The following is a 17,337-nucleotide window of genomic DNA, read 5'->3' on the forward strand; positions in this document are numbered from 1 at the left end:
CTGCCTTCTCTGGCAGAGAATTCCACAGATTCACAACTCTCTGGGTGAAAAACCTTTTCCTCATCTCAGTCCTAAATGGCCTACCCCTTATTCTTAAACTGTACCCCTGGTTCTGGAATCCCCCAACATCGGGAACACTTTCCTTGCATCTAGCCTGTCCAATCTTTTAAGAATTGTATATGTTTCTATAAGATCCTCTCTCATCCTTCTAAATTCCAGTGAATACAAGCCCAGTTGACCCATTATTTCATCATGTGTCAGTCCCGCCATCCCAGGAATTAACCCGGTGAACCTACGCTGCACTCCCTCAATAACAATAATGTGCTTCCTCAAATTAGGAGACCAAAACTGCACACAATACTCCAGGTACGTTCTCACCAGGGCCCTGTACAACTGCAGTAGAACCTCCTTAATCCTATATGTAGATGATCAGCCATGATCACAATGAATGGCGGTGCTGGCTCAAAGGGCCAAATGGCCTCTTCCTGCACCTATTTTCTATGTTTCTAAACTCAAATCCTCTCGCAATGAAGGCCAACGTGCCATTAACTTTCTTCACTGCCTGCTGTACCTGGCATGCTTACTTTCAGTGACTACAAGGACACCCAGCTTTTGTTGCACTTCTCCTTTTCCTAATCTGACACCATTCAGATAATAATCTACCTTCCTGTTCTTGCCACCAAAGTGGATAACCTCACATTTATCCACATTATACTGCATCTGCCCATTCACCCACGCAGGTCATGGGGGCGTATAAACTCCATGCAGACAAGCACCCGTATTCAGGACCTGGTTCTCTGGCTCTGTAAAGCAGCAACTCATGTCGCCATTACTCATGAGTAATACCGACACATCTGATTTCATCTTCTCACTCTCAAAATGCAGGTTGAATATTATATTCTGGTCACTACCTGCTTGGAGTTCCTTTACCTTAAGCTCCCTAATCAAATCCGGTTCGTTACACAATACCAAATCCAGAATTGCCTTTTCCCGAGTGAGCTCCACTACAAGCTGCTCCAAGAAGCCATCTCGTAGGCACTCGACATATTCCTTCTCCTCTTGGGATTTTCCCAATCTTCCTGCATATAAAATCGTAACATTGAACGTTTTAAAAACGATGATTGTAACTTGTATTCCTGTAACTTGTTACTTCCATCCTGGCTACTGTTCGGAGACCTGTGTAGAACTCCCATCAGTCTTTTTTCCCTTTTAAACTTAGCTCTACCCACAAGGATTATACATTTTCTGATCTTGTGTCATCCCTGCTAAGGAATTTCATTCCTTCCCAGCAGAGCTACCCCACCCCCTGTGTATATTTTCGATAGGTTGTGTAACCTTGGATATTCAGTTCCCAGCTCCAATCCCCTTTCAGCCATGTCTCTGTAATGCCCACAACGTCGTGCCTTCAAATTTCTAACTGTGTTATAACGTCATCCACTATTTTGCACATACTGCGTGCATTCAAATATAACACCTTTAGTTCAGTATTCACCATCCCTCTTATCACATTGGTTCCAATGTTGTCCAATTTTACCTTAGACTCTTATCTCTTAAACATTCTGTCCTGTTACTTCTGGAGAATCCCCTGCCTGCCTCACTTGCAGTCACACCATGGACCAAGTTGGAAGCAGTTACTCTAACAGGTGTGACTGTCTCCTGAAACACAATGTCTAGGTAATTCTCCCTGTCCCTGATGTGCCATGGCATTTGAAGCTCAGACTCTAGGACGTCAACTTTGAGCTTATGTTCTTCGATTAACCAACACTTGCTGCAGGTGTGGTCACCAGGAACCTCCAAGAGCTTCACTAGCTCCCACATCGTGCAGCTGCAGCATATTGCGTGATCCTGCATGCCTCCTTTCTGTGTATCCAACAATTCCTATACACACTTCATGCTTGCTTCTACTCTGAGCTGCACAGGTCAGCACTCTTGTCCTCTGCTCTTCTCTCCGAAGTCTCTCAAGCAAAAGCCTCAAGTTGCACTTTTCCTGATCACGGCACTTTGCCTCAACGTAGTTGCTCCAAACAGGGGCTCCACAGTAGCTTGCCTGCTTTTCATTTGCTACTCTGCCTTTTGTTCAGCTAATCGGATGCCTACTTCAATGTATGTCCTGCAATGGCCTCCGTGGTATAACTAGCAGCCCGTGTTGTTAAAGAGGCAGTGGTGTCTGATTATTATGGGGATGCTCCATCCGCTATAACCAAAATCCATTATAAAGAGGTCCATTGTGTTCAGTTTTGGTCTAGCTGCTGTAGGAAGGATGTTGATAAGCTGGAAAGAGTGCAGAGGAGATTTGCAATGATATTGCCAGGACTTGAGCTGAACTATAAGAAGAGGTTGAGCAGGCTAATAATTTATTCCGTGGAATGCAGGGCGATGAGGAATGATCTTATGGAGAAGAATTGATAGGGTGAATGCACAAACTTTTACCCAGAGTAGGGGAGTCAAGAATACAGCAGGTCGAGAGGGGAGAAAATTAGTAGGATCTGAGGGGCAATGTTGTCACACAAAGGATGGTGGGTGTGTGGAACAACCTGCCAGAGGAGGTAGTTGAGGTACTGTAACAATATTTAAAAGACATTTGGACATTGATAGGAAAGGTTAAGAATGATATGGGCCAAATGCAGCCAGGTGGGATAGCGTAGATGGGGCATCATGGTTGGTATGGGCAAGTTGGGCAGAATGGCCTGTTTGTGCTGTATAACTGACTCGACGAGGAAAGCTATCCTTTCAGTGGCAAATGTATCTCCATTTTATTTCTTCATTCTAGAGGTTTTGAATTCCTGTGCATCCTTTCCCCAATCACCACTGCATTGGAGGTAAAAATCTTCAGATGCTTTGGCTGCACTCTCATCTAGAACCCCTGTTATTCTATCTCTCTGTGTATTCCATCTTAGAAACCTGTCGATCTCAACTTATTTGATGTCATTTTTGGTTTTCCACGCCATGTATTCCCCCACCCCCCCCAATTGAAAATGCACAAGTACAAGCAGATGTTGGCTATTGTTAAATTGTGGGGTTTTCTATTCATTACTAATGAATATGGAACAATTCTCAGAAGATCATGGACATATTGGAATTGTTTCAAGAATAATTTGTAACCTTAAATTGCGTTCTGTTTTTTTTAAAAATTGTTTCTAATGTCAATAAATGTGCCAGTTTTGGTTCTAAGATGCCTTTGAAGAAAGCAATAGTGAAGACCATACCTTCCCTCGAAATCTAAAACTGCGCGGTGTGCAGCGGTAGAGTTGCTGCCTTCCAGCTCCAGAGACCTGGGTCCTGGGTTCGATCCTGACTACAGGTGCTGTCTGTACGGAGTTTGTACATTCTCCCCGTGACCTGCGTGGGTTTTCTCCGAGACCTTCGGTTTACTCCCAAACTCCAAAGATGTACAGGTTTGTAGGTTAATTGGCTTGGTATAAATGTAGATTGTCCCCAGTGTGTATAGGACTAGTGTCAGTGTGGGGATTGCTGGTTGTTCTGGACTCGGTGGGCCGAAGGGCCTGTTTCGGTGCTGTATCTCTAAACTAAACTACTAAACGAAACTAAAATGCTGGAAATACATAGTGGATCAGGCTGCAGCTGTGGGAAGAAAGGCAGAAAGAAGCAGATAATCCTCCAAGACAATATTCAATAGAACAAAGGTAATTGATGTGGAACATTGTTTCTATCCCCGCAGATGCTAACTGAGCTATTTCCCCACAGATGCTAACTGAGCTGAGTATTTCCCCACAGATGCTGACTGAGCTGAGTATTTCCAACCATTTTTCTTCCACTCTTGTACGTGAGATGACAAAGCTGCTTGATGAGGGTAGGGCTGCAAATGCTGTCCATGTGGAGTTTAGTAAGGCATTTGATAAAGTCCGTCATGGTAAACCAGAAGATGAAGGTGCATGGAGGTTGGTTGTTCGGATTCAGAACCGTCTTCCTCATGGAAGACGTAGGATTGTGCTGGAAGGTTGGCGATCTGTGACCAGAGGAGTTCCACAAGGATCTGTGTTGGGACTTCTATTATTTGTGACATACTTAAAGATTTGGATGTAAATATAGATGAGATGGTGTGGCGGGTGCGTGAGAAAGCTCGGAATGAAGACGAGGAGCCAGGCAAATTCTGTAGAGGCTTTAATGAGCACAGCACACCACTCTCCGCTTCAGTGAGAGACTGAAGGCTGGGCTCGCGCCAAAATCCTTGCTCCTTATCTGTGTAGCTGGGAGCCGCCCCTGGATTATTTCTGCAGCTGGGAGCCGCCCCGGACCTGTCCATCATCGTGCTGGAAGGTTCCATATGGGAGTGGCCTGACCCTTGGCAGCCGCCACAATGGGTTGATTAGTAAGTTTGTAGACAACACCAAAACAGTTGTAGTTGTGGACAGTGAGGAAGGCTGTCACTGTATACAGCAGATATACTTCGGCTACTGAGATGGCAGTGAAGGGGCAGATTCAGGTTAATAGCAGCATGTGTGAGGTGTTGCACTTTGGGAGGTTAAATATCCTTGAAGAAAGCAAGATCAAAATAAATCATGGGATCCAAATCTGCAGCTCCGTGAAAGTGGAAACACCAGTGGATAGAGTGGGAAAGGTGGCGAATGGTATGATTGCTTTCATTGCTATTCTAGTTGCCCCATTGCAGTTGTAGCTGCCCTATCACAGGAAAGATGCGGAGGCTTTAGAGAGGGTGCAGAAGAGATTTGACCAGATTGCTCTATCGATTAGAAGATATCAGCTGTAAGGAGAGAGCGAATAAACTTGGATTGTTTTTGTTTGGAAGGTCGTTGGTTGAGGGGATACCTGATGGAAGTATATAAAATAATGTGAGGCATAGATAGTTTAGACTGTCAGAGGCAGCTTTAGTTTTGGTATAGCTTTGCAGTGAAATGGGCAACGTTTAAAGTAGATGCTCAGGGCAGGTTTTTTTTCTTATACATTGATGGGTTCCTGGCACTCGCTGCCAGGGCTGATGGAGGCAGATACAGTCGAGGCATTTAAGAGGCCTTTATATCGGCACATGGATATGCAGGGAATGGAGGAATGTGGATCACAGAAGAAAATACTTTAACTTGGCATGATGTTCGGCATGGACATCATGGGTCAAAGAGCCTGTATCTGTACTATGCTGTTCTATGCTGTGATCAAAGTAAACATTGGCCATGAGAGTCAATCTGCCTCTGGTTAGACTAGCACAGGCTATTTTATTGCAGTATTTTGGAGTGCAATTTTGTAAAAGAGCAAGCTGAAGGTTGCGGCATCATAATGTGTTCTCAGAGCAACCATCTGTGTTACACCTTAACTTTTGTCATTCTTTGATTCTTTTATGATTCCTAACAGCCTGTATCATTCATTGACAAAGGGTTCCAAATCAAAACATTGTGTGTCGATTCCCTCCACAAATGCTGCCTAACCTGCTGACTTCCTTCAGTATGAAGTCTGAAGTATGAAGTCTGAAGAAGGGCCTCGACCCGAAACATCACCCATTCCCTCTCACCTAGAAGCTGCCTGACCTGCTGAGTTACTCCAGCATTTTGTGATACCTTCCTTCAGTATGAAGAAGGGTCTCGACCCAAAACGTCACCCATTCCTTCTCTCCAGAGATGCTGAGTTACTCCAGCATTTTGTGTCTATCTTCGACTTCCTTCAGCACTTTGTTCTTTTGCTAAAGATTCCAGCATAGAGTCATATAGCATGGAAGCACGCCCTTTGGCCCAACTCGTTCATGCTGATCAAGATGCCCATCTAAGCTGGTCTGATTTGGGCAAGTGTAGCTCATGTCCCTTTAAACCTTTCATATCCATTTACCTCCCCTAGTGCCTTTTAAATCTAGTACCTGCTGGTATATACCTGCCTGAACGTCTTCCATTGGCAGCTTGGTACCACCACACACTGAATGAAAACATTGCCCCTCAGGTTTCAGTTAAATCTTGCTACCCTCACTTTATTTAGACTTTAGAGATACTGTACGGAAACAGGCCCCTCGGCCCATTGAGTCCACGTCAACTAGGGATCACCCTTATACTAGCACAATCCCACACATTAGGGACAATTTTACTGAAGCCAATTAACCTGTACATCTTTGGAGTGTGGGAGGAAACCAGGGCACCCGGAGAAAACCCACGCGGTCACAGGGACAACAGCTCAACTGCTGTGCCACTGTGTCTGCAGTTTCTGATGTCTACTTCATTTATTGCTGCTTATCCCAGTAAAATATTATTCCAAAGTATTTCCTATAATTTGTATTCTTTGTGAGCACCAATGGAAGATTAAATATCCATTTATTCACAAAATGCTGGAGTAACTCAGCAGGTCAGGCAGCATCTCGGGAGAGAAGGAATGGGTGACGTTTCGGGTCGGGACCCTTCTTCAGACTGATGTCGGGGGTGGGACAAAGGAAGGATATAGGTGGAGACAGGAAGATTAAATATCCATTCATCTACAAAGTTTTAAAGGTTGCTTGTTAGCCTTGGGGGACACTGCTATGCAAATTTCTGTGTCAACACTCAAGACAAATTCAAGCACTTCCAAGTCACGACCCCTATAATAAACCTTCTATTAAGGAGGCCTGTGACTCGTGGTGTGCCTCAGGGTTCAGTGCTGGGCCCCTTGCTGTTTGTCATCTATATCAATGATTTGGATGAGAATGTACAGTATATGATTAGTAATTTTGCAGATGACACTACAGTAGGTGGTGTATGTGTAAGAAGGAACTGCAGATGCTGGTTTAAATCGAAGATAGACACAAAAAGCTGGAGTAACTCAGCGGGACAGGCAGCATCTCTTGTGCGAAGGAATGGGTGACGTTTTGGGTCGAGACCCTTCTTTAGACTGTGGGGTATTGTAAATAATGAAAATGGTTGTCACAAATTACAGCAGGATCTTGATTGGTTTGGCAGGTGGGCTGAGGAATAGTTGATGGAGTTTAATACAGAAGTGTTGTATTTTGGAAAGGTTACCCAGGGCAGGACGTACACAGTGAATGGCAAGGATGTAGTGAGTGTTGTAAAGTGGAGGAATCTAGGAATGCTGGTTCATGGTACCTTAAAAGTGGCGTCATAGGGAGATAGGGTGGTCAAAAAGTATTTTGGCACATTGGCCTTCATCAGTCAGAGTCTGAAGAATAGAAGATAGACACTAAAATCTAGAGTAACTCAGCGGGTCTGACAGAAACTCCAGAGAAAAGGAATAGGTGATGTTTCAGGTCGAGACTTTTCTCCACACCCGACCCGAAACGTCACCTATTCCTTTCCTCCAGAGATGCTGTCTGACACGCTGAGCTCCTCCATTTTTTTGTGTCTATCTTCAATTTAAACCAGCATCTGCAGTTTCTACCAACACATATTGAGTATAGAAGTTGGGAGGTCATGGTTCCAGTTGTACAAGGCCACATTTAGTGTATTGTGTTCAATTTTGATCACCCTGTTACAGGAAAAATGTTAAGCTGGAAAGGGTGCAGAGAAGATTTAGGAGGATGTTGCCAGGACTATGAGCAGGATAGGACTTTATTCTTTGGAGCTCAGGAAGATGAGGGATGCTTTTATAGAGGTGTATAAGATGATGTGAGGAATAAATAGGGTGAATGCACAGTCTTACCCAGAGTAGAGGAATCAGAAACCAGAGGACATAGGTTTAAGGAGAGTGGGGAAAGATTTAACAGGAACCCGAGGGGCAACTTTTTTACACAAGGGGTACTAGGTGCATGGAACGAGCTGCTGGAGGAGATAGTTGAGGCAGGTACTATCACAATGTTTAAAAAACATTTGGACAGGTACATGGATAGGATAGGTTTAGAGGGATATAGGCCAATCGCAGACAGGTGGGACTGGTGTAGATGAGGCATGTTGGTCGGGTTGGGCAAGTTGAGCTGAAGGGCCTGTTTCCACCTGTATGATTTTGACTCTCCAATTAACCTCAACGTCATGTGAGCTCAGGGATCCATTGATCAAAGTACAACAAACCAAAGGGTGCTCGCTAAATGCAGCTCTTCATCCAAGATCTGCCTGGGAATTTAATGATCGGTCTCTTCCAATTAGCAATGAAACTGGTGCTAGTGGCTGATGCTGGAAGTAGGCGGGTTACATAATGTTCCTTGGACCATGACCCCACAAACGAGCACCAGGCCTAATATCACACACCATTTCTCATTTCATTACTTCCGACTGTCTGCCCTCCAAAGCCTCCAACCTTATCGTTCCCCAGCCCCGCACGGCCCGATTTTATCTTCTCCCCAAAATCCTCAAACAGAACTGCCCTGGCACCCATTGTTTTGGCTTGATCCTGTCCCACTGAATTAATTTCCACATACCTCGACTCCATCCTATCCCCCCTACCTATCTATCCCTCCCTACCTATGTCCAAGACACCTCACATGCCCTCCGTCACTTCAATGACTTCTGTTTTCCAGGCCCCCACTCCCTCATCTTTACCATGGATGTCCAGTCACTTTACACTTCCATCCCCCACCAGGAAGGTCTTAAACCCCTCCGTTTCTTCCTCGATTGCAGAACCATCCAATTTCCATCTACTAACACTCCTCCGCCTAGCAGAGCTGATTTTTACCCTCAACAACTTCTCCGTTGACTCCTCCCACTTCCTCTAAATCCAAGGCGTTGCTATGGGCACCCACATGAGCCCCAGCTACGCCTGCCTCTTTGTAGGGTACATCGAACGATCCCTGTTCCAGGCGTACACTGGCCCTATCCCCAAACTCTACCTCTGCTACATTGACGACTGCATCGGTGCCACCTCCTGCACCCATGCAGAACTCACTGACTTCATCAACTTCACCACTAATTTCCATCCTGCACTCAAATTCACTTGGACCATCTCCGACATTTCCATACCGTTTCTAGCTCTCACCGTCTCCATCACAGGAGACAGACTATCGACTGACATCTATTACAAACCCACTGACTCCCACAGCTATCTAGACTACACCTTGCCACCCTGCTTCCTGTAAAGACTCTATCCCCCTCCTCCCAATTCCTCCGTCTACGCCACATCTGTGCCCAGGATGAGGTGTTCCGTACCAGGTCATCGGAGATGTCCTCATTCTTTAAGGAACGGGGGTTCCCCTCTTCCATTATAGGTAAGGCTCTCACTAGGGTCCCTTCGATATCCCACAGCTCTGCTCTTATTCTCCCTTCCCCCCACCCCCCATACGTAACATAGACAGGGTCCCCCTTGTCCTCACCTTTCACCCCATCAGCCGTCGCATAATCTACGTTTTTGCCATCTCCAGCGGGATCCCACTACTGGCCACCTCTTCCCATCTCCACCCCTTTCTGCTTTCCGCAGAGACCGTTCCCTCCGCAACTCCCTGGTCAACTCGTCCCTTCCCACCCAAACCACCCCCTCCCCAGGTACTTTCCCCTGCAACCGCAGGAGATGCAACACCTGTTCCTATACCTCCTCCCTCGACTCTGTCCAAAGACCCCGACAGTCTTTTCAGGTGAGGCAGAGGGTCACTTACACCTCCTTCAACCTCATCTACTGTATCCGCTGTTCCAGGTGTGGCCTCCTGTACATCGCGAAACCAAGTGCAGGCTTGGTACCAGCGGTATGAACATTGACTTCTCTAATTTCAAGTAGCCCCTGCTTTCCCTCTCCTCCCCTCCCCCTTCCCGGTTCTCCTACCAGTCTTACTGTCTCCGACTACATTTTATTTCTGTACCACCCACTCCCCTGACATCAGTCTGAAGAAGGGTCTCTACCCGAAACGTCACCTATTCCTTATCTCCAGTGATGCTGCCTGTCCCGCTAAGTTACTCCAGCATTTTGTGTCTATCTTACATAATATTACATCACATTACATAAATAATTTAGTTTGCAAAATTAGAGCACATGGTATTGAGGGTAGGGTATTGACATGGATAGAGAACTGGTTGGCAGAAAGGAAGCAAAGGGACATTAGATGATCAGCCATGATCATATCGAATGGCTGTGCTGACTTGAAGAGTTGAATAACCTACTCCTGCACTTATTTTCCTATGTTTCTAGTAGAAATTAACAGGTCCTTTTCATAATGGCAGGCAGTGACAAGTGGGGTGCCACAAGGCTCAGTGCTGGGACCCCAGTTATTTACAATATATATTAACGATTTAGATAAGGGAATTAAATGTAACATATCCAAGTTTGCTGATGACACAAAGCTGGGTGGCAGTGTGAGCTGTGATGAGGATGCTATGAGGCTACAGGGTGACTTGGATAGATTGGATGAGTGGGCAGATGCAATATAATGTGGATAAATGTGAGATTATCCACTTTGGTAGCAAGAACAGGAATGTAGATTATTATCTGAATGGTGTCAGATTAGGAATAGGGTAGGTGCAATGAAACCTGGGTGTCCTTGTACATCAGTCACTGAAAATAAGCATGCAGGGGTAGCAGGCAGTGAAGAAAGCTAATGGCATGTTGGCCTTCACAGCGAGAGGATTTGTGTTTAGGAGCAAGGAGCTAGGTCCTACTGAAGTTGTACAGGGCTCTGGTGAGACCGCACCTGGAGTATTGTGTGCAGTTTTGGTCTCCTATTTTGAGGATGGACGTTATTGCTATTGTGTGAGTGCAGCGTAGGTTCACCAGGTTAATTTACAGGATGGCATATGACGAAAGAATGGGTGGACTGGGCTTGTATTCACTGAAATTTAGAAGGAAGAGAGGAGATCTTAGAGAAACATATTCTATTCGTAAAGGATTGGACAGGCTAGATGCAGGAAAAATGTTCCCAATATTGGGGGATTCCAGAACCGGGGGGTCACAGTTTAAGAATAAGGGGTAGACAATAGACAATAGGTGCAGTAGGCCATTCGGTCCTTCAAGCCAGCACCACCATTCAATGTGATCATGGCTGATCATTCTCAATCAGTACCCCGTTCCTGCCTTCTCCCCATACCCCCTGACTCCGCTATCCTTAAGAGCTCTATCTAGCTCTCTCTTGAATGCATTCAGAGAATTGGCCTCCACTGCCTTCTGAGGCAGAGCATTCCACAGATTTACAACTCTGACTGAAAAAGTTTTTCCTCATCTCCGTTGTAAATGGCCTACCCCTTATTCTTAAACTGTGGCCCCTGGTTCTGGACTCCCCCAACATTGGGAACATGTTTCCTGCCTCTAACGTGTCCCCTTAATAATCTTATATTTTTCGATAAGATCCCCTCTCATCCTTCTAAATTCCAGTGTATACAAGCCTAGTCACTCCAGTCTTTCAACATACGACAGTCCCGCCATTCCGGGAATTAACCTAGTAAACCTACGCTGCACGCCCTCAATAGCAAGAATATCGATCCTTAAATTTGGAGACCAAAACTGCACACAGTACTCCAGGTGCGGTCTCACTAGGGCCCTGTACAACTGCAGAAGGGCCTCTTTGCTCCTATACTCAACTCCTCATGTTATGAAGGCCAACATTCCATTGGCTTTCTTCACTGCCTGCTGTACCTGCATGCTTCCTTTCAGTGGCTGATGCACTAGGACACCCAGATCTCATTGTATGTCCCCTTGTCCTAACTTGACACCATTCAGATAATAATCTGCCTTCCTATTTTTACCACCAAAGTGGACAACCTCACACTTATCCACATTAAACTGCATCTGCCATGCATCCGCCCACTCACACAACCTGTCCAAGTCACCCTGCAACCTCATAGCATCTTCCTCACAGTTCAGGACTGAGATGAGGAAAAACATTTTCACCCAGAGAGTTGTGAATCTGTAATTCTCTGCCACCGAAGGCAGTGGAGGCCAATTCACTGGATGTTTTCAAGAGAGAGTTAGATTTAGCTCTTAGGGCTAAAGGAATCAAGGGATATGGGGAAAAAGCAGGAAAGGGGTACTGATTTTGGTTGATCAGCCATGATCATATTGAATGGCGGTGCTGGCTCAAAGGGCCGAATGGCCTACACCATTTTCTATGTTTCTAATATCTGGGTATCACTGTGTTGATGGAAAGAGCTGCCAGGCCACAGTTCCAAGGCATCACTGGTGCCAGAAAGTAGATTGAGCTGCAAATCTTGATGATGGATTAGCAGCAAGCAATTTAAGGCGTAAGTCTGAAGAAGGGTCTCGACACGAAACGTCACCCATTCCTTCTCTCCAGAGATGCTGCCTGTCCCCGCTAAGCTACTCCAGCATTTTGTGTCTAACCAATATTTTTCACTACATTGTTAAAGAGAACCAAGAATGGAAAACACATTATAAACAAAATTATAAGAAAATCCAAAAGATCAAACTTAAAATTGTAGAATTTAAAAACGGAAAATCATCGGCAGGAGCATCAGAGGTTGAGGGGTAACATGATTGTAGTAGACAGAGGCATAAGAACAGCAGATAGATTTGTTTCCCAGGGTGGAGATACTAAACACTAGAGGACATTGTTTTTTTTAGGTAAGTGGGGAAAGTTTGCAGGAGATGTGTGAGGCATTTTTAAAAACATATTTTACATAGAGAGTGATGGGTGCCTGGAATGCACCACCAGGGGATTTGGTGGAAGCAGATCAATAGAAATATTTAACATGGAACAGTACAGCACAGGACGGGCCCATCGGCCCACAATGTTTTGTCGAAAATGATGCCTGGCTGAACTGATCCATATTCGTCTATTCCCTGCATTTCCATGTGCCGATCCAAAAGGCTCGTAAACACCACTATTGCATCTGCCTCCACCAACACCCTTGACGATACATTCCATGCCCCCACCACTCTGTGTAAAAAAAACAGCTATTGCAGCTATCTCTCTAGTGTTGGACATTTCCACCCTGGAAACAAGGTTGTGACTTTCTACCCTGTCTACCCTATTGTGTCCCTTATAATTGTATATACCTCTGACTCCCCTCAACTTTCCGACATTCCAGAGAAATAAATCAAAGTTTATCCATTCCTTGCACCTGAAACCCTCTACTTCAGGCAGTAGGCTGGTAAAACTCCTCTGCACCCTCTCCACAGCCTTCACATCCTAATGTTGTGGTCCAACATGTCATTACTCATTTGCTTCAATTCCTTTACTTCAGTAAATATAGATGAGAAGTATTCATTTAACATTTGGGTTGACCAGTAGATGACAGTCTTGATCCTGAAGGGGGCCTTCTTGCCTTTTTGTTCTTGGTATACCTGTAGAATCTCTTAGGAGTTTCTTGTGTTTGAGCAGTCTCACAACCTCATTTTACCTCCTAATTTCTCTTTAAGTGCACTCCTACATTTCTTACATTTCTTGAGTCATTTGCTTGAATCCATTTGCCTGTACCTGATATATATATGCCTCCTTTTTTCTGACTAGTGCCTCCGATTCTCTTTTCAGCCATGGTTCCCTGCTGCCTTCACTCTCACTGGAATGTGCTGTCCTTGAGTTCTCCGATCCTCCTTTAAAAATGTTTCCACCTACCTGACTTTCTGGAAAAAAAGCATCTCCCAATCAACCGCTGCAAGTTCCTGCCTAATCCCTTCAAAATTGGTCGCCCAAATTTAGGTTTTTAATTTGTCTACAAATTCTATCTTTTTCTGTAGCTATTTTAAAACGAATTGAATTATGGTTACCAGTGCTGAAGTCTCCCCCTACTAAATGTTTCAGTCAGTTGCTCTCCCTACCAGATGGTCCAGTGTTGCATCCTCTCTAATAAAGTCCTCTATATATCCTCTACAAACACACAGTTACCTGAAATTATCCTATAAAAGTCAGTCTGCGCCATTGCCCTAAGCATGATTAAATAATTGACAGTTCCTTGTGGAAATGTAATGATGGGCACAAGCTGCTTCTCGTAGTGAGTAGAGTGATAGAAATAGAGAAAATGATAGATATGCGAGTAGATAAAAAATGCCTTTCAATTTGCTGTTTCAGGACCCTTGTCTTAGGAATGAATCTGCACGAGTTTGTGCATTGATTCTTGTTTATTCAGTTCTGAGGCAAAATGTCCCTATAGCTCTTGGGCAAAGAAACCACTGAGCAAAGGTATATTTTGCTGTTACACTGGACGTTACACTCTAGCGTTTGAGGCCCATTGAGGAGGCGCTGTGAAGTGTTTTGTATGTGCTGTTATGTTTGTGTGCTGCTGTATGTTTCATTTTTTCCTTAGTACCTAATCAGATGTACAGCACTTTGGTCAACGTGGGTTGTTTTTAAATGTGCTATACAAATAAAATTGACTTGACTTGACTTGACATCACCAATTTTTGCAGAGTTTAAAGATCAGTGTGCTGGATTAAAATTTGCATTTTATTACTTTTTATTTTAGAGAAATTAAATATTTCTTGTGTTCTAAATAGGTTGAAGAAGTAAAAAGACGACAATACTGCCTCATGTTCAGCTCTGCTGGGCAGCAAGGACAAACCTACTATGTGACCTTTGACTCATACCCAGAATGCTTACGGTGGCACAGACAGGCTTCCAAGGTAAACTCTATTATATTATGACAGCAACATGCAGGGTATATATAGTATATATAATAGGAATTCATGAATGCTATTATGAAATTGATCGCAAAAGTGTTCATTATTGGAAGTTTGGGATCTAGTTCAATTGAAATATTTCCTGATGTAAACAATTTCTAACAAAAACAAGAATTGTGCTAATTATGTGGTTTTAATGAGTACATGCCATAATTTCAGAATATGAAGGTCGAGTGAATAGAAAACGGGCACTGACTTGATAATTATTTAATTTTCATTTAATCGTACAGCATGTAGTTTGTACATTTTCCCTGTGGTTCATTTAGTCATACAGCATGGAAACAGGCCCTTCAGACGAACATGTTCCATCTAAGCTAGTCTCATTTGCCTGCAATTGGCCCATAACATTGGGTGGTATATCTGCTGCCTTACAATGCCAGTGACCCGGGTTTGATTCTGGTAATTGGTGCTGTCTATATGTAGCCAGCGATCGAAGCCCCTGCTTCGGGGCAATCAAAGCTCCCGTGTCGGGGCGATTGAAGCTCCTGCGTCGGGGTGGTTGAAACTCCCGCGGCTTGGATCTCCCGAAGTCGGTCTCTAACCAGAGACCGTGAGCTCCACGATGTTAAAGTCCACAGGCTACTGCGCTTGGAGCTCCAAAGTCGATCCCCGACAGGGATCACCAGCTCCACAATGGTAAGTCCTGCAGGCTCCTGCAGTTGGAGCTCCAGAAGTCGGTCTCCAGCAAAAGCCGCCAACTCCACGATGTTAGGCCACAGTGCAGACGGAGATACGATACAGAAAAAAATTGCATCTCCGTCGAGGTAAGAGATTAAAAAAAGTTCCCCCAACCCCACCCCCCACATAAAACAAGCTAAAGAACACTAAAACATACATTTAACACATACTAAAAAAACAACAAAGAAGGAGGGGACAGACAGACACTTGGCGAGGCAGCCATTGCTGGTGCCACCTGGTGGAGTAATGTCCACCACTTGCCCAGCTGATCAAGAATCTAGTCATTTTTGATAACCATCTTCATTGTCTATGATACCACCTACTATGGTGTCATCTGCAAACTTGCTAATCATGTCTTGTACATTCTCATATCCTTGAGTTATCCTACCTTCTCCATGGTCATCCTCTTGTTCTTATCAAACTTATTGAAAGCCTTGGTATTTTCCTCAATCCGACTCCCCAATGACAGTTCATGGACTCCTTTGGTTCTTCTAATTGCCCACGAGTTCTTTCCCACTTGCTTTATATTCCTCATGTCCCGTCTGGTGCGACCTTCTTAAACCTGACAAACACTTCCTTTTTCGTCCTGATCATGTTTATAAGTCATAGGAGCAGAATAAGGCCATTAGGTATACCACGTCTACTCTGCTATTCAATCGTGGCTGATCTATCTTTCCCTCTCAACCCCATTCTCCCACCTTGTCCCCATAACCTTTGACACCCATACTAATCAAAAATCCATCAATCTCCGCTTTTAAGTTTAGAACTTCATTGGCCATCCATGGTACTCTCACTTTGCTGTCCTGACCATTCCTCCTGACTGGAACGTGCTGATCCTGCACTTTGATCAGCTGGCCTTTAAACGACTCTCACATGTCATCTGTGGACTTGCTCCCATTCTACCCTCCTTAGCTCCTGCCTAATGACTTTGTAATTTACCTTGCCCCAATTAAGTACCTTCCCTCAACATCTAGATCTGTCCTGATTCAAGACAATCTTAAAATTTATAGAGTTGTGATCACTATCTCCAAATTATTCTTCAAACGCAACACCAGTCACCTGGCCAGGCTTGTTTCCCAACACAAGGTCCAGCATGGTCCACTTCATCCTGTGGGATTTTGCCTTCCAATGGACTCCTGCACCCCTGTATTCAAGGGATACACTGGATCACCGCTGTCTATACCTGACATATGCCTGTTTTTTCCTTGACCATATCTCTTGTCATCCAGGGTTTCTTGTCTTGTCCTGTGCTTTCACTGGAACACGCTGCTCCTAAACCTTCCTGATCTAACTTTTAAAAGCTTCTCACTTTACTTGCAAACAGCCTCCACCAATCAACTTTTGAAAATTTGTATGCAATACTATCATAATTGGTCTTGCTCTAATTTAGGTTGTTAACTTTTGGTCAGTTTTAACATTTCCATTCTTAATTTAGCATTAATAAAAATATGGTTCCAGGTCCCAAAGTACTCCCCCACTAACACCAGCATCTGCAGTTCCTTTCTACACACTTCAGTCACCTGCCCTGCCATAATTCCCAAGAAGAGGTTGAGTTTTGCCCCTTCTCTCGTAGGGCCATCAATTGATTGAGAACATTTTCCAGAACACACTTAAGAAATTGCATCAACTACAAGTTCTCAGCACCATGGCAGTCCCTGTCTGTATTTGAAAGGTGAGAATTTCCACATAGTTACAACCCTATTATTCTTGTAGCCATAATCATATTTCATCATCTTACTCTTGTTGATATTGGGAGGCCGATAGTAGTGATCACCTCTTTCTTATTTCTCTGTTACACCCGTACAACCTCACTAGATGATCCCCCAGGATTATCTCTCTAAGTACAGCTGTGATGTCCTCCCGGATCAAAAATGCAACTTCCTTTCCTCTCTTATCTGCGCCTCTATTCCTCATGAAGCATTTGAACCCTGGAGTATCGAGCTGCCTGACCTATCCCTCCCTCAGCCATATTTCTGCATTTGCTGTAATATCTTCGTCCCATGTACCTATCCATGCCCTGCCATATCGGTCAGGCCTCATACATTGAAATCTATACAATAATCCATGTGTCTTCCCTTGCTCTTTGCCATGCTCCTGTCTGTTACTGCTAGCAATATAATTAAATAGATTGGTGAAGTTCTCAAACTATGGTCCTGATGTTTTAACTATTTTGAAGACTGCTAAACTCCTACATCCGTGCAGAACATGTCAATTTCATCCACTTTACCACTTTAC

The 17,337-nt window shown here is 44.4% G+C and overlaps 1 protein-coding gene across 1 annotated transcript in view; it reads left to right on the forward strand.

The window, feature by feature from the left end:
- Window positions 1-17,337, forward strand: part of phlpp2 (PH domain and leucine rich repeat protein phosphatase 2) — a 148,691-nt gene that overhangs the window by 55,802 nt on the left and 75,552 nt on the right. The window contains exon 5 of the mRNA XM_078400865.1: window positions 14,242-14,367. Coding sequence (XP_078256991.1) covers window positions 14,242-14,367 — 126 coding nt within the window. The remainder of the gene's footprint in view (window positions 1-14,241; window positions 14,368-17,337) is intronic.

The sequence above is a fragment of the Rhinoraja longicauda genome, chromosome 6 (assembly GCF_053455715.1).
Source record: "Rhinoraja longicauda isolate Sanriku21f chromosome 6, sRhiLon1.1, whole genome shotgun sequence".
Lineage (NCBI taxonomy): Eukaryota > Metazoa > Chordata > Chondrichthyes > Rajiformes > Arhynchobatidae > Rhinoraja > Rhinoraja longicauda.